The sequence below is a fragment of the Lactuca serriola genome, chromosome 4, assembly GCF_051521515.1.
Source record: "Lactuca serriola cultivar US96UC23 chromosome 4, Lser_US96UC23_V15, whole genome shotgun sequence".
Lineage (NCBI taxonomy): Eukaryota > Viridiplantae > Streptophyta > Magnoliopsida > Asterales > Asteraceae > Lactuca > Lactuca serriola.
The window spans coordinates 284,563,279-284,581,972 of record NC_136411.1 but is presented as its reverse complement, the minus strand read 5'-3'; the positions used below and the strand labels follow the sequence as shown (position 1 = coordinate 284,581,972).

Here is an 18,694-nt window from a genome sequence, read left to right as displayed (position 1 = left end):
ATCTGCTATATCTGCATATGTTTGATTGGTGGTTGAGGCTTCTCTGCTTTGTGCGTAAGCTATTAGGATGGGGCATTCCTACCAGATGGTTGAGGGTCGAGGGTATTCCAACTCGATGGTTAATTGAACTCATAGTATGTTGGCATTACAACCCGATGGTTGATTGGGCCCATAGTATGTTGGCATTCTAACCCGATGGTTGAGGATCTGGGGTATTCCAACCCGATGGTTGATTGGACCCATAGTATGTTGTTTTGTATATGTGCTATTATTTTTGTGTTGGTACTTTGGGGGAACTCACTAAGCTTCGTTCTTACAGTTTTGGTTTATGGTTTAAGGTACTTCAATGGATCGTGGCAAGGTGAAGGCGTGACCATACACATCCTCGTGTTTTTGGAACTTATGGTTTCTGGGATACTCTGATAACTTGAATGTTATTGAAAACTATGTGTAAATGATTCCGGTTTTAAATAAATGCTTTGGAAACAAGGGTGTTGTAAACACCTCTTTATTAAATGGGTTGTTTTGAAAGGTTTAAATTTTATTGAAATTTTAAGGATGTTACAAGTTGGTATCAGAGTCTTGTTTTGAGTGAATTGGAGGAACACTCATGTGAATACAATCTCAAACTACGAAAAATGGGTTTTCAAAACAATTTTAAAATGGTTTTCAAAATAATCAAGGAGGATGCGATGTGTACGATCAACCGTAGCCATTAAGTAGACCCCAAATTACCACACAATTATTTGATATTATGCTATGTTATGTTATTTTAGAACAACATGCTAGTGATAGGCTAGGGATCTTCAGAAATTGTATGATAGAATTGCCTTATTATATGATGCCTGATAGCCTAGGATTCTCTTTTTATGAAATTGACATCATTACTGTAGTTACTTAGTGTATGCATCATAGTTGTACATAACTAAGATTCGATAGCCTGAGAATATTCGGTTTAGCCTTATTTTCTATTCTTGTTTGATGAAGGGCTTAGGGTAGGATTAGGTATTCGACTGTCTATAGGATCCAGTGTTATGTATGGCTAGCATACACGAGTGCTACAAGGTTGGTGGAAGTTTCATGAATGGGGGCGGTGTTTAGTGGGTCAGCACGAGGAAGAATTATCCACACTGAGGAGAGTGAGATCATGGCGAAGGTGCATTCGTGGCGTGGGAGTTTGAGATAGAGGTTTTCGTATGAGGATCTTCTTGATTTTTATTGCATTTTAGTTCCAGCCGGCTCCTCTACACGAATGTTGTTTTCTTTGTGCTTTATGGAACTCATGAGTGATCTAAGTTAGCTATTAAATGAATATGTCAAGTCACATGTGAAAAAGGTTGAATAATCTCAGAGTGACGAATTTGACCCTGCTTCGCAGCTCTCGTTTGAGTCCAACCATTGTAGAGATGAGTCTGGTACTCGGAGGATTATCTGAGCTTTGTCGCATGTGATTGTATTCATGAAATAGCTAATTGGCTTTGTGAGGAGTTCATCAACAGCTGATCGTAGAGAAGTGTGGAACCCTAGGATAGCCTTGGAAGTATTTTAGTGTAGGAGCAGGTTTCTGGAGTATTTGGTGACTAGGACTTTAAAGACCCACGAGGAAAGTATGGATAGGTGTGGAAGGTAGTATTGGGCCCCTACTACTAAAAGCACAGGATCCATACTCGCTTCAAGGAAGATTCTGGGGATTCTAAGGACTGGTCAAGGAAGATAGCATGGTTGGATACCATGGTTCGCGACAATGGTTCTGTTCCTGTTAATCTTTTGGTTGTGGCTGCTCAATCATGGGTATGGGATTGGTATGTGTTGTGAGCTCAGTGGCATTATGGATTTGGGTTGTATGGTGCAAACCTAGTGAGTTTTGGTTTGAGGCCTTGGGGGGGGGGGGGGGGGTTGCTCAAGGCTGGGAATGCGAGACACGAGACTCAGGAAGGGAGCAATGATTATGATCAGTATGGGTTTTGCAGGTGGAAGTAGAATGGTTAATTGATGGATTGGAATGTCTTTATCTAGAGCAAGGGTTATGCCCTTCAAGTTTTTTGAGTTCGAAAGAGTGAGCAGGCTTGTGACCTCCAAGGTCAGGTTGTATTTTCAACCTCGGGGTCTATTGGTCGTAGTGTTTAGCGACAGTATGTCAGCGCCGGTATGCACAGGTGGACGATATGGCATGAGTATCTTGTGATGCAAGCACGTGCCCATATTCTCAGGAAATGTGAAGGCCAGGTGTGGGATTGTCGTTGGGATTACGAGTAAGGAAGGTATGTTTGGGTCGTTGATTGGTAGTTGTCTATGCTTGTAAACGGTTATAAGTGGGGATATCAAAGGTCTTTAGCTAAAATTCAGGTTTCTCTTGAGATTCGATTGATCCGTATCGGGAGGATCATTCTGCGTATGTTATTCATTTCATGGTCAGGAATGATCGTACCTGGTTGAGCCGGTTTGAGTTGTGAGTTGGTTTCAAACCAGTGGGTGGTAGTTAGAACCCCAAGTGGGGGAGAACTGGAATCCTCGAGTTGAGTATCAGTCGTCTATAGCTCCTTGAGAGAGTTTTCTCCAACAAAAACCAAGAAAAATGAGTGTTCCAAAAAAAAATTTAGGTGTTTATACCCTGAAAAAGGCAAAATCGCAGGTGGTAGCATCCATATGCGAACGTACAAGTCCCTGATGCACAACCATGCTTTAGCAGTTTGTACGTTCACAGCAAATCACAGATGGACTTAATCCATCTGCGATTTTAGTGGCTATTTTTGTAACTTTGAGTTTTTTTTTGCTATTATCTGTAAAGTAATTAGCAAAAAAATGCTAAATTTGCTATTTTCTCTAATAATAATAATAATAAGATATGCCAAAGTAGTCCGATTGGGTTTCTTTGAGAAGACATGGATACTAAATTTGACATATTGTCTACAACCCGCTCCATCATATGCTTTTCTTGAAATTTGACCATTTTGATTCAAATTCTTTTGACCATTCCTTTTTTTTCATAATTAACATTGGGGTTTTTTTTTTTGGGATGAAAAGCGGTTTTCCATTGGTATATGTTCTGTTTTACGGTATGATGTTGTTATGATTCAGTCAATGCATCAATACAATTTCTTTGAGTTGAATGGCTTAGTTTCTCATGCCAATATGCCATCTTTACATCAACAATTTCAAAATTTTCTTAAGACACTTTCTCAAATTGTTGTTCAGCTCCTCCAAGAAGGTGAATCCCTTGTGTTTTTCTCCTTCAAATATTAACTATCACATGACCATCTGACTGGATTTCATTTTCAGTTATTATGGACTTCATGAAGGGGTAGATGTGATAGAAGTCATGGATGGAAAGTTGACTACACTATTAAACTATTAAGTATGGTTACTTAAATTAATTGGTAATGCGTTACAAGGGCTTTCTGGGCTATATTTGCAATTTATGAGGGGCCAAAGATCCTAAAACAAATCCCAACAGGGAATGGGACAAGCAAAAGGAAAGGGTAAAACCGTAAAAGATAGAAACAAATGGAGAGATTAATTTTGAAAGGAAAAGGGTAAAAAAAAAATTAAGTAAAAATAGATTGTGAAAGATAACCATTTCTTAAAAATTCCTTTATATAGGAGTGTCCAAAACGACCGGGTCAGACTTGAGCCCGGAATAACATTTACTTTGCCAGTAAATATAAAATAGATTATCTTTCTTAAATATAATTAAAAAAATATATGGTTAGTTTAATTAATATCCCTAAAAAAACATCCCGTGTTACTAAATAGTAAATACTAACATAGGCACATGAGAGTGATAGCACTCATACTGATTCATCCATTATTGCTTATGGGCTTAAATCCTATTTCGTGGCCCATTAGTTATAAGCAGGCATCATACAAGCATTATCTAGATTCTGTACCCTAAACTCTTGGTGTAGTCACCTAGCAACACATTGAGTAGTTTATTACCAAGAGAATATTAATATACTTGTATTCGACAATCATTTTGTTGCATGACATACAGATTTAAATGGCATTGATCATTATCGATTCATTTGGGCACATTAGTCAGTCTTAATTGTCGAGGGTAAGTATCTCTCATATTGGGTGTGAAAATTATCATTCTAGTAATTATTATAATCAATACATTTTTTTAAGAGGTAACACAGTTTTGTCTACCTACCACAGGGTTTAAACCTTGAACTCAACCAATTGACTGATGAACACATTTCCACCACCTATACTAGTACCTTTAGCATCATAATAAATCTAAAACATAATAATAAAACGATCATATAATCATATGATACTAACACTAATTTTCTCGAATGGGACATATAATTCACATACAGATACAAACATAACAACCCCAGAGATACATTTGCTTAAAACATAGATTTTACTTTTTGTGATGATTGAGGACTAAAGAAATCAGCACCATTTTCCACATCATCGGTTTTGGTGGTCCCACGTTCAGCCATTAATATCCGGTAAATTCTCTTGGAACAAATCTCTCCTAATCTTCTGTTATCTCCAACCACTCCTTCCGTTTTCAAATTCTCAAGTAAAAACTCTTTCTCGTGCTCCTACATATGTTTAAAATGTTTTATAAAAAAACCGATATCAATTGGACAAAAAGTTTTATAAAAAAAAAAAAAAACATTTATTTGATACTGACTGATTTTGTTGGATCCATATACACAGTCAAGAGTGACTTCATGGTTGGATACTTCTTCCATATTGCTATGGCAGCACGTGGTTGTACCTTTGGGATAGCTATTAACGCTTTTAACCTACAAGGAAAACAAAAATTAAAACATTATAAAATAATAACAATCTACATATTACTATTTAATTTAAAGTATAATAAAAGTTGTTACCAAATGTTCTTTTTTATTAGAAATCGGTCAGCATCTTTGGGAATAAGGGTACCATTATTAGCATTGACCGATAAACGTGTAAGCTTCTTCCTAACATTTTAGACCAAAATATAAAAAAAGGACATTAGCATAAAATCAAATGAAATAAGTTTCTAATACTTATATAATAAATAATTTCAATTTTTTGAAAAAAAAAAAAATTTGAAGGAAAAGTACCTAAACTGGCAAGAGGCGAGGCTGGATGTTAGACCTACAACATGTTCAGCTAATTCGGATTCATCTGTGCATAATCTTGAATGGACTCCAACAAAGTGTGTTGTTAGATTTGACAACATCTGTGAAAAGTTTAAAAAAAAAAAATAATGTTTTTTTGTATTATTATATTGTATTTAAAAACTAAATTTCAATTAAAGGAAAGACCTGTTCCACAGGTGGACGCCTCCACCCGCTATGATTTCCAGGGTTCTTGTAGTGTTCTTGTTCCCTTGCAAACACAAAGACATCAAATAAAAAAATAACAAAATTTTTGTAAAAGTATAACTTTAAAGAGGAAAAAGAAAAGCATACACTTGGCTACATTTCATTGGAGCCCACTCAAGGATAAAATATTTTTTTGTATGCAATGGGACTATAATGATGAAGTGAAATACAGAAAATGACAACGTACTTTAGGTTAGGTTTTTTAATTTTTTAAAAAAAAAAATGAATTTTAGGTTAGGTTTGGTTTTTTACATATAAAAATTGGGGTTAATCTCATAAAAAACCTTATATTTTGTTTTTTTTTTCCCGATTAAACCTCAATTTTATTTTTTCCCCGAAAAAAAAAGCGTGTTTTTTCATTTTTTCTAAAAAAAACCCTCAACTTTGTCTTTTTTCCAATAAAAACCCTCAACTTTCAAACTGTTTCCAAAAAAACACTCAATTTTTTTAGTTTTTCTCGAAAAAACCCTCACATTTTACAAGTTTTTTCGGGGGTTAGTCTCATAAAAGACCTTATATTTTTGCGTTTTTTATGGATTAAACCTTAAATTTATTTTTTGCCTGAAAAAGACCTTGTATTTTTTCATTTTTTCCAATCTGGCCTTTTTAGTCATTTTTTTCCAAAAAAATGTAAAATGTAAGGGTTTTTTCACATTAAACCACAAAATTGAGGGTTTATTTGGAAGCCATTAGAAGGTTGAGGGTTGTTTTCGGGAAAAAAAAGAAGACAAAGTTGAGAGTTTTTTCAGAAAAAATGAAAAACACAAGATCTTTTCTAGGCAAAAAATAAATTTGAGGTTTAATCCGAAAAAAAAAAAAAAAGAGGTTTTTTATGAGATTAACCCTAAAAATTGAAGGAAAAAAAAATTCCAGAAACAACCTAGTTTTATATATATGTTTAATTGATTAAGTATGTTAAAAATTAAAACAACAAACAAGCATTTGCGGTTTTCATAAAGAGCATGTGTTTATGTCGCGTTGTATTTTTCTTAATACATCACTTTGTTTTTTGTTAAAATTCTAAATCAATAAATAAAATAGTTCCGCTTCAGCAGCCAATATCCAAATCCCTAAAATGGTGAAAGTAAATTGTGAAATTAATACCTCTTGTTGATGTATGACGTAAGCCTATTTGTGAGGTAACAAATGGTATGAGATGGATACATGGATTGAACACGTGTCACATGATCCATAAATGAAGAAGTTTCATCATCCATCACAAGTTTGCAAAACTCTTCAGCCTCAAAAATCACCAAAACATATGGGATTTCAGTCCCACGAGTCAACGCCTGTTAAATATAATATATTAAAACTTTTCAAATTTTCAAATCATTTACTTTTTTTTTTTTTTTGAAAAATCCATAAATTGAAATGAAGGATTTAATTACATGTGTGATATGTTCTGGAACAGACATGTTCCAAATAATCGACTTTTCAACAGCATTTGAAGTGATACGATATTGAATTCCTTTTTCAGCAAAACGTGTAAGCAGTTGTCCTAAACTAAGAAACAAGGCACATTATTAAATAATAAATACAACTTTATACTTTTTAAAAAATATAAAATATAAAATTCAATCTTTGAATTTACCTCCAATTGAGCCTTGTTCTATTACTTTAGTGTCGATTTGAGCTACAATGGATTTTTGAGCAAACTTTCCTTTTTCATAATTTTGAATGTCTTTTTGCATTTTCTTCATCTCTGCAGCTTGTGCCTTGAGAGCTAATTTTTGTAACTTCTCTTGCTTAAATATTATACAAGATGTATTATTTATCAGTAAGTTAATATATAATATTACATAAACAATTTTTATATTTTTTTTAAGTTAGGTAAAAGTAAAACACGAACCTCCTTTTGTTGTTTCTTTTCATTCATCAAACGAGCCTTTTCTTCCTTAGTAACTCCGCCATTACTCTTTTTCTTATTTACATTATTACCCTTTGGTTTTTTACCTTTTGGACTAATGTTTTTAATTGTCGAATTCTCAATGTCATCTTCTTCTCCAGAAAGACTGGAGACCTGAGTTGACTACCATTTCAAATAATTAATAAACTAGAAAAATATAGTTTATAAATACATAATATAAGAAAAGTCAATAAATTTTGAAAAAAGAAATTACCTGAGGTGGTTCATCTTCTAACATGTATGGGAAACAAGAGTTGTCTGCAAATATATATAGATGTCTTTGTTAATGAAAAAAGAACGATTTTATAAATAAATTTGTAGATCAGAATTAACCTTGTAAGATTGAGGATTTTGGACATGGAAGTGATGTAGATTCTTTTAATTTTTCAGGGAAGTTCTCAAATCCTTCGGATTCATCATCGGATTCTAAACATATCAATCCTGTAATACAATATTTCAAATTTTTAATAATGTGTACAAGGATTAAACTTGTAAACAACAAAGACTTTAGCTTAAGTAAAAAAGAATGATCAAATACACTGAATTTGGAATTTATAACTTTTAGAGAATAAAGATTTCATATTAAGAGTTTGAAAAATAAAGATTAAAAAGAAATGGTTTAGGATAAAAAGAAAAATATATATATATATAAGATTTAATCCAATATTTTCTCTGTAGTGTTTAACAACTTCTAGTCACCAAACTTGTTAATAGAAACAGAGATGCCTTCTTTGGAATAATTTAGGGTTCAAAAATTACATCTTGAAAATACCATATTTGAGAAAAAGAGGAAATTTCATGGTATTGAAGGTATGTTGCTATTTTGGGCTTATGGGCTAATTAAATAATTTTGTATTGGGATTAAATGTTAATATTGGACTTGGTTTACCATGTTAAAAGATTAAGAACTTGTTTAATTTAAGGGAAAATGACTTGTAAGGGTAACGAAGTATCAACATTATACAAAAAATACCATTAAACTTTTTTTTGTATACATATTGCCAACCAACTATAAAGTTTGTATACATATGACCATTAAACTTTATATTTGTTCAAAAAATACCATTGCGTTACCGGTGATAGTAGGTCAACCGCCACGTGTCATGCCACGTGGTTGCTGACATGGATTTTACTGTTTATTATGTACTCATTATACCATTAAACTTTTTTTTGTACACATTATACCATTAAACTTTTTCTTGTACATATTTTACCATTAAACTTTTTTGTACTCATTTTACCATTAATCTTATATAATTTATTCAAATAAAATAACATTTCAAAAAAGACATATTATTACATCAAAATGGGTTTTCCATCATTGTTACTCCTTGATTTTGTAAGGTTTGAGGGAGAGGGTTTGTTTTTGACAATGATACTAAATACTCCCTTTTGCAACAACATTGTACATTGTGTCATGCCACGTGGCGGTTGACCTACTATCACCGGTAACGCAATGATATTTTTTGAACAAAGGTAAAGTTTAATGGTCATATGTGTATAAATTTTATAGTTGGTTGGCGATATGTATACAAAAAAAAAAGTTTAATGGTATTTTTTGTATAATGATGATACTTCGTTACCCTTACAAGTCATTTTCCCTTAATTTAAATGGAAGAATTAGACTTTAGGAGATTTAATCAAGGTAACATGCTTTGTTTATATGATTATAATCTATTATTAGTATGTTTACTAACATTATAAAAAACTTAGGCTTTGAGTTTGCTTAATTGGTAGATAATCGCTTAACCTAGTTGATTTATGTTGGAAATTGACTCAAATGAGATAATTGAGTCTCTATTTTGATGGAGTTTGATAGAAAATTGGACATGCAATGTTATTAGAATGATGTTTAATAACCTACATATAACTTTAGGTCATACTTTTATGCTAAAATCTGTGATTTAAAAAGAAAGGCTTTATGTGTTTGTCTAATAAAAACAAGTGAATGCAATACTAAAGAGCAAAAAAGACATACCAGAGGGCTTAGGATTGGAAGATGACATAGAATTGTTGCATCTCACTAATGGAACATATGCTTTCAAGGATTCCTCCTTTTGTTGTTTCTTTTCATTCATCAAATGATCTTTTTCTTCTTCACTTGTCTTTCCTTCACTCCATTTCTTATTTACATATTTACCCTTTGCTTCACTTGTTGGATCCTCAATATCATCTTCTTCTCCAGAATGATCAGAAACCTGACTAGCCTTTCAAATAATTAAAAAACTAAAAAATATGCTTATAGGAAGAGAAAGAATTGGATATCTTATAGAACTTAAAATAGGTAACAACATTCAAAAGGAGAAAGTACCTTAGGTAGTTCTTCTAACATAGGTGATAAACAAGAGCTATCTGCACATTTATGTCTTGTATTACTTATTCATGACTAAAAGAAACACATAAATTAACAAACAATTTGTTTAGCCAATATTTTGAGAGACCCCTTCATAGAATTCCAATTAATTCTATATATGAAAGGTTAGGGATATATGATAAAGGGCTGGTTACAAAAAAACTAACCCTGTAACATAAAGGATTTTGAACATGTAGAAGGAATTTCTAAATTGTTTTCCACTTCTAGAGTAAGTGATGTTGACTCATTGAGTTTTTCAGGGAAGCTCCCAAACCCTTCACATTCCTCATCAGATTCTAAACATATCAATCCTGTAACACATGTATAAAGGCATTAAATAAAACAACAAACTTACCAAAGGTTCTTATAATACATTTACACCAAAAAACAACACTTAAATGGAACAAAAGGTATGGTTTACAGCATCCTACTCTTACACCTTTGGTTGGATGAAATGTAATGTTTAATGTGATCATCAGGTTTTCCTAGAACTTAATGTTTCAATTTTGAGTTTGAAAAGTATTGTGTTTCTTATAAGGCATTAGTGATTGGTGAGGACAAAGCTGGACAAAACTAACAATTTTATCATCAGATGTTTTCAACCACCTTCGGCTTTTCAAAACAAAGAACCCCACAAGAAGTTGCAGGAATAATTGAACAAATTTATATCAGAAAACAATAACTCAAAGCCACAGCAGGAACCGATTTCCATATATTCAATATCACCAGAAAAATCAAATCCCATGAAGCAAATGATACTCCCTAATTTGAAACCACAAAGGTGTATTCCCCCCCTAAAGGGCCAGAGAGACATACCTGAGGGCTTAGGATTGGGAGATGAAGAGAATCTGGGTTGGGGATCCGACACAGCATTGTTGCCTCTGACTATTGGAACATATGATTGTGGAGATTCCACCATGGGCGTCTCTGGAACAACTGAAGGCGTCTCCGGTGCAACTGATGGCGTCTCGGGTACGACTGAAGGCGTCGAAGCAGCGGAGGGACTTGGCGATGGCTTGCGAGGAGTTGGGTCGTCATCGATAATGAAGACTGTTGTAGCGTTCGAATCAAAACTAATTCTTTGCTTCTTGGATTTAAACTGAACTGGGGTTGTGTCGTCGTCGGAGATTATGTTCACCGGTATAGGGTTAGACATTGAGAAAGAGAAAACACTTTCGAATGGGTCAACTCAGCGGGTAATTTGATTTGTACAGAAAAGGTGTGGTTACATGAACACATTTACCCCCTATATTGTACTAAAGTTATATATTTAGTCCCCAATTTGAAGTTACATTTTGTTTTTGATTATTTATCGGTATTAGATATGGGTAGGGTTGTAAACGAACTGAACGTTCCGCAAACTGTTCGTGAACCGTTTGGCGGGAAATTTGTTTATGTTCGTTTATTTAATAAATAACGAACATGAACAATAGTCATGTTCGTTCAATTATGAATGTTCGTTTATGTTTGTTCATATAAATTCCTTTTATGTACTTATATGATTAATTCTGTTTAATTACATTACTATATAATATGTTCGTTTATGTTCATATATGTTCAATTATGTTTGTTTATCTTCGTTCATTTAAATTCGTTTAGTATGTTCACGAACATAGATGAACGAACATCAACAACGTAATTTGTTAAACGAACGAACATGAACAAGAAAGCTCGTTCATTTATCCGTTCGTGTTCATTCATTTGTTTGGCTACCTTAAACGAACGAACATGAACAAGTCAATGTTTGTGTTTGTTCGATTCGTTTACAGACCTAGATATGTACAACATGTTAAGGCATGTTATAACATCATTTTGATATCACATCATCCTTGGTGTTATAACACCAATTGAGAAAATGATCAATATGTTATAACACCCGCTAATTTTCACATTATAATTTCTTTTTTATTTATTTTTGTCGATTATTTTTTTAATATTTATAAAAACAAATGTAATTTAATAAAACATGTTATTTAAATAAAACCTAATTTTTAAATTAAACATAACATTTAAAAACTAAAAAAAACATTACAAGAAAGAAAAAATGTCATAAATCTAATAACTAATAAAAGACATTACAATAGGAAAAAAAATACATCCCCCCCCCCCCGCGGCGCTAAATTCACTATTTTTCATCTTTGTTACCGTCGTACATATAATCCGCAAAGTCTTCTCGAAGTTGCGTGTGTTTTCATGTAACTTTAATATCAATAACTTTATGTAAATATTTCATTGTCCTTGGTTGAAATTGCATATGTCTAGGTTTTGTATGCATATACTGTGCAATATTTCATCTTTATCTATAATCATTGTGTTATACATTATGATACATGCATCCATAATATCTTGTAGAGTGCATATCTCATATGGTCGCTCCACATGTTCACCTATATTTCACTTCGGCTTTAAAACTCTAAAAGCATGTTCTACAATCTTACATGCTCCTTGTCTCCTCTTGAAAAAGTTGTCTCTTGGTTCTACTAGGTGTCGAAATGTCTTCACGAATGTGGAATATGCATGATATATTCCATCTGTAAGGTAATACTCAAACTTATATTCATTTCCATTCACTGTTAAATGAGCATTCGGTGCCTTTCCTGACAAAAGATCGTTGAATATTAGTGGTTGATCAAGAACTTTGACGTCGTTGTTGGAACCCACAACCCTAAAATAAGCATGTCAAATCCATAAATCTTGTGAAGCAACAGACTCTAATATCAACGAAGGCATTCCATGATAACCACTTGCATACTGGTCTTTCCACACCACGGGACAATTGATGGGTTTTATAGGTTATAAACTGTCACACCCCCGGACCAGAACGGCGGAATCGTCCGGAGGCGGGTGACGTCATTGTGAAGTATCATAACGATTGTATATAATTGAAGCATAGCAAAATCCAAACATCATACATCAATATAACAAGCTTACATTGTTTTACATCATGTTTATGTTTTCAAGTTTATACAAAAGAAACATCAGTAAGCAAATTTCCAAAATACAGAAAAATAATCTTGAGTCCTCGATCCATAACCTGCTTATTGATTTCCTAAGAATACAAGTCGTTTGAAAAGCGTCAACATGAAATATGTTGGTGAGCCCATAAGCATTTGCGTATAAAAACTTTGATGATAGTTTAGAAATCCAGAAAATCCAATATTTTCTTATCAAATAGTTGTAATTCTTGTTTCAAATCGAGTATAGTTGCATGTGTGTCTTAATTCATTGTTTTCGAAATCGTACAAATCGTTTCCCCAGAAAATCCTATATTTTCTGATGGGTAAAATAGTAGCTTTGGTAAAAACATAACACTGGTGTGGAAAAGTCTCATCGAGATAATAAAAAAAAAACAATAGTTGATTTTCAACCGAAAGTGAAATTTGTATAAATACGTTTCTGATGTATTCTAATGAGTCGTTATAACCATACTAATACGACGGAGTGCATGTTATGACGTTCTTCAGGCGTCGGTTTTGTTTAAGACATTTGTCACCTTAGACTGGCCGGTCTAGCTGTAGCGAACAGCGAAGGTGCGGGGTGTCAATCTCGTATAGATCTATACACAAATTCCTGCCCTCCCTCTAGGAGACTGTAGTTATAACTCTTACAAGACTTAAAGCATACAATATTGTATTAATATATGTACTGTGAAGATTTGTCTGACTAGAATACTAACCGATCTTTGAGCAAATCGTGAAAATCATTATTTACTAAATAAATAATAATAATTGTAGTCGTAACTAGATATTTCATTTCGTTCGTTTCGTTTGTTGAAGTCAATCTGCTTTGAAATATTGATCAAAATGACCCAATATTATCAAAGCCGACAAACAGCCCCTTTTCTTTATAAAATACTACGTGTGACTCAATTTGTCGGAAAAATGTCAAGTTTTGATATATATATATATATATATATATATATATATATATATATATATATATATATATATATAACTTTGACTTGTGTGAGTTCATGACGGCAACTTTATGACATGCAATTTTTTTTTCTGTCATAAAGGCTTCATTTATGTATTTCCTTGGTGAAATTATTTATCAATATTTATAAATAATCCCTAATAGTTTGTAAATAGTCACAAAGTTCCCATTTTGGAAAAACTCTAGAAATAGTGTCAACTAAGCAATGTCCCTTTTTATAACTTTTACCTTTGAACATTAAAGCATACATAAAGGGGTTAAGTTGGACACAATCAAGAGTTGTGTAGCACCTGATCCCTGGTACACATTTAATTCAAAGTATTCTTATATTTTTCTCTGAGACTCGACAAGTTGGAGGCCCGACTTGTCGAGTAGAGTTGGGATCCGCAGACAATTTAAGTAACCTACTCGACGAGTCGGGAGACCGACTCGGCTAGTAGGTGTTGTACGAGTAAAACCCTAAATCTGAGGGTTTGCATCCTATTTAAACCACGTATTCAACCTCCGTCGTCCCTTATGCCCTTAGAACACCTCATATTGAAACCCTAATCATTTTTGTGAAGATCTAAGGCTTTTTTGGTGCATTTTGGTGACTTGTGAAGGTTGAGAAGAAGAAGGAGACTTGAGAGTTCAAATTGGGGCTTGGGGATTCAAAGATCTAGTACCATCTTCAGCCTAATCAAGGTAAAATACCCCTATCTTGGTCTTCCATTTGATTAATCATCTTTAGGGTTTAGATTTTTGGGTGCATTTAAGGCTTTTCAAGCCATTTTCGGGATTGTGAAGTGATTCATGGCCTACTACTTGATATGGGCATATTTAGTTATAAAATTCATGCATTATCTTAATACTTTATGTTGATTTTATCTCATTTAAAGAACAAAAGGTTCTTAATTAGTTTATAATTTCATTTTTCAGCAAAAACGACATGCTCGGATGGAAAAGGAATCAGAACTAGCGATTGGAGACCTGGATCATGGATTTTGAAGAAAGAAGGATGTTGTTGGACAGCTTGACCCCTCGTCATTGTTTTGGTCATATCTCATGAACCAAAACTCCGATTGACAAGATTCAAAATGTTTTGAAAACTAGACACAATTTCGGACGACTTTCGTGTTTTGAGAAAATGTTGATTCCAAACGGACTCGACGAGTTGGGCCTCAACTCGACTAGTCACTTCGAACTTTCGCGATTCTGGACTCGCTGACTTGCCGTACACGGGTTTTAAGTGACGGACTCGCCGAGTAGGTCACTGGACTCGACGAGTCACCTCTGTTTTGTGAAAATCTATATAAAGGGCATTCCTGCCCAATACCCTAGCATATAGATAAACCCTTGGGGGCCTATTGTCGACTAAAGGTGCTGTTGGAGCGTGGGAAGCAAAGGAATCAACCCTACATTCAATTTTAAGGAGAATCAAGGCAAAATCAAGTTTACTCTTTACCTAATCTCTTGTTTGAACTATGTTTTTACTAATTGATTTCGTTTTTGAGCTTGTTTTTGTTGTAATCATGAACTAAAACCCTTATCTTCTGTTTAGGGTAGATGATTTTGTGAAAATGGATTGATTTTATGGTTAGGATTAATTTTAATTGGTGATATTGTTTTGTTAAGTTTGTTAAAGAACCTCATATGTTAATAACAACTATTCTCTGTTAATAAATCAGTAATTAAGTTGTATGAACATCTATTAGTTATTAATTTCATATGATTTATGTGACCACATAGTTATATGTCTAGGAATAACGAATGTGAAACTAAAATTAACTAGAAGATAGGTAAGTTAATGTGTGAGCTTGTGTGATACACCATCAACAAGAGGTTAACTGAATCACCAATTTGATTAGCTAAGTACAAGTCTTACTTAACCTGAATCAATAAACTAGGAAATTCATTAATTTAGACAACTGATCACTACTTGAATTAATTTGTTTTCTAAGGATTAGTAATAGCGAATGTGAACCTAATCACACTAATCGATAGCCAATGCCAATTAATCCATTGCACTTGTCATAAAATCAACCATAAGAATAAATGATTCAAACCTAAACAGAAGTCTCCTCTATTATAGAATTTAGTTGATTTTTATTTGCTAGTTGCTTAGTTTGAGTGTTAGTTAAGTATTTAAGTTTCTAGTTTTGTAAAACTAGAGAAAACCCTTTTTTACTTGTTTTATTTAGATAATATTAGCATTTATTTTAATTGTTTACCGTTCCCTATGTTCGATACCCTACTTGCTTGAACTATATTACTAATCGATAGGTACACTGCCTTTCGTGTGTTTATTTTGTGTCTAAGTTAGTAGGATTAAAACTAGTTCGTTCCACACACATCACTACTTCAGATCTAAGTCATTGGAGGGGCCTCATGGCATAAAGGTGCCAACCTTATGGCCATGAGACCCCCATGCACCTCCTAGATCACTTTTGATAGCTTTTTGGGCCAAAGACCCCTTGTATGTGCACCAAGTTGGAAACTTTACGTGCAAAATGGACATTAGGGGACCAGATCTATAGTCTTGATGTGTTAAGACCCCTGATAATCGACTGTATGAAGTTGGACAAGGAGGGACTCGGCGAGTCGGACGCTTTTCCCCAAAATTGTCTTATGGAAACAATTTCGGTTGAGTGGATGGAACACTCAGCCTGCTAAGGGTTTGTTTTGGACCTAGAAATCATAGGACTCGGCGAGTGTATGAACAGACTCGGTGAGTCCAAGGCAATCTCCTAACTCTTGAAGATAGACTCGACGAATTGTTCATACAACTTGGCGAGTCGCAGACTGGACATGTTCTTAGGATGAAGGTGAACTCGATGAGTTGTTCATACAACTCGACGAGTCGGATGAAGGTCCATCTGATGTCGTTGTAGAAGGAGAACTCGTCGAGTCGTTGCTAAACTCGATGAGTAGAGTCGGGTGGGGGACAGATGAAAGAATAGGGACTCGGCGAGTTGGCGGCCCAACTTGGCGAGTCAGGTTAGCTGGAAGTTGACTCTGACCAGGATATTGACTTTGGCCAGGAGTAAAATAGTCATTTTACCCTAAGAGTAGTTGTCAGATATAAGCATACAGTCAGACATATCCGGGTACTGACCTACCCTTGGGTCCTAAGGACCACTATCAGGGAAACTAATCCCTACTATTCACATAACATTGATGGGTTTTATACAAACAATCTTATGTGTGCATGCAACCCTAGAGTTGGATCTATGTTTTCATTATTAGTTATACAATTTTTCGAACACAAAAAGAAACCTGGCATGCTAATACTATTTTCGAAATCCACATAGAAGAATAGAATACATACCTTTTGTTGTTATATAGTAATAACAACTAGTTCCTTGAATCTTCTTAGCTTTGAAAGCAAGTACCATAAGTGTAGTACCTCTAATGGCTCACAAACACCAAGAGCAAAAGGATGACTTAGGAAAGGAGGAGAAGCACCCAAAAACGTCTAGAAACCCTAAGGAAACTCTTGGCCACGTTTTTGGTGCTCTAGGGGTCCTTAAATAGTGAGGCTATCAGGGTTATCAAACAAGGAAACCCTAATTTGACTGCTTAGGCCCTAAGCAGCCCATGGACTCCCTTCTTAGTGGCCTTGGACGATTTCTAATGAGTTTCCCCATGAAATTCGTACACCACTCTAATATGGAGTCCATTAGCCCAATATTCAACTATCACACAATTGACAGTTCTAGTCCCCTTTATTTAATTAATGTCTTTTAGCCACAAAATTAATTTTTATTAATTATTGACTATTATTAATTAAACAATATGATTTCTCTTTTAATATATTATTCATATAATATATTAATAAATCATAATTAATCTTCTTTCTCCATAAATCATCCTATCAAGTTGCTTTGGTGAAGGCAACCCAAAATGACCATGCACTATCGGGTCAAGTACATACCAAAATAGTTATGGACTTAGACACTAATCCAACAGTCTCCCACTTGGATAAGTCTAATAACTATTTTGTGTATAACTTCAGATCCTGATTAGCAATCATAGCTTTCAAAAGTCGCTGTCAACTCTGATCTTATCAGAAGCATGTCCTTTAGATAATGGATCAATATTCCTCCATTCGAGATATCGTATAGACATGAGACATGGATTTTGATCATTCTCTCAGTCTATGTTCTGTTTCCCGATTTCCGATTTATGACGACTAACAACAGACTACAATTGAACACATCAACTTAAGCCCGGCTTGGCCAAGCGCTTAGGTGCCATCACTAAATCATCGAGGGGCCCACATATATCGCTTTTATCCCACTTTGGGTAAAAGGAATGGATAAACTTCAACTCATATGCTCGCTTGCATTCACTCATCGAATTACACATAACAATAAGTTTTATGACACCAAGTTACTGGTGCGTTTACTTATTATCAATGTGCAACCGACCAGCAAATAACAACTCATATGTCTCGGTTTCAAGAATATACAATATTACCGACTCACAATCACTCGTGATAAAATCCATGAAGTGATTCTTGTGAGCTTGGGTTTAATCCAATGCTCAAAATCATATGCATAAGCACTCACGAACGTTGCAACAAACCTTTGCTATGTCTAATACACTTTAGACAATCTACAAACCAGTTCATGACAGTCTTCATTCATACCTACTTCCAACATATGAACGACTGTGGACCATTCGAATAATTTGATTATTCTGAAATAATTAATTATTCAGGAAGTCAAAACATGCAAAGTGAAACACAAGAATAATACTAATCCTATATGGTCCCAAACTTTTGAGTATAAATAAAACACCTTTTATTCATCACCATATCGATTACTCATTATTTGGTGTTTCTGTTAATTAACTTATTACTTGAATTATTACTACAATTGTCCCATGCTCTTAGCATGCACACAATGTTTACCTATGGTCCTTACATTGTGAAATAGATCAAATAAACACATTTCCAATCATACTCATTTCACAACTCCCAATCCTTATCACAAGTGTAAGAATATCAAATTCTTGCCACTTATAGAATATGTTATATTCTAACGTTCATGCAACAATCCTTTCGTAATGTCACTGCACTAAAGTCACAATGACTATTGCCAATGAAATTACAAAGTCCTCTATTGGAGATTGTTACAAGACAATCCCATAGACGTGATGTCTCTCACTCAAAGTACATTCCTTTGAACA

General features: G+C 34.1%; 1 protein-coding gene across 3 annotated transcripts; it reads right to left on the bottom strand.

Moving 5' to 3' along the window:
* Positions 1-4,070: 4,070 nt before the first annotated feature.
* On the bottom strand, positions 4,071-10,774 carry EME1B (essential meiotic endonuclease 1B). Of its 3 annotated transcripts, none has more exons than XM_079034596.1 (15): positions 10,403-10,774; positions 9,754-9,897; positions 9,545-9,585; positions 9,212-9,440; positions 7,567-7,674; positions 7,448-7,491; positions 7,177-7,356; positions 6,919-7,072; positions 6,716-6,825; positions 6,432-6,616; positions 5,268-5,331; positions 5,064-5,182; positions 4,848-4,937; positions 4,646-4,760; positions 4,071-4,553 (listed from the first exon to the last, which is right to left on the bottom strand). In XM_079034596.1, exons 1-15 carry the CDS (start codon positions 10,740-10,742, stop codon positions 4,353-4,355), a joined length of 2,124 nt encoding a protein of 707 aa, XP_078890722.1. In that variant the 5' UTR covers positions 10,743-10,774; the 3' UTR covers positions 4,071-4,352. The 3 variants fall into 3 exon arrangements, with proteins under 3 accessions (XP_078890722.1, XP_078890725.1, XP_078890724.1); XM_079034599.1 differs by having other exon boundaries at positions 7,177-7,347; XM_079034598.1 differs by having other exon boundaries at positions 9,212-9,431.
* Positions 10,775-18,694: the final 7,920 nt, after the last annotated feature.

Excerpts from the sequence above, each read along its gene's own strand:
- EME1B (XM_079034596.1), bottom strand. The coding sequence starts at position 10,742 with ATGTCTAACCCTATACCGGTGAACATAATCTCCGACGACGACACAACC. Across the intron at positions 7,675-9,211 it reads TTCCAATCCTAAGCCCTCTG|GATTGATATGTTTAGAATCC; the intron begins GTATGTCTTTTT and ends ATTGTATTACAG. Across the intron at positions 5,183-5,267 it reads GGCGTCCACCTGTGGAACAG|ATGTTGTCAAATCTAACAAC; the intron begins GTCTTTCCTTTA and ends AACTTTTCACAG.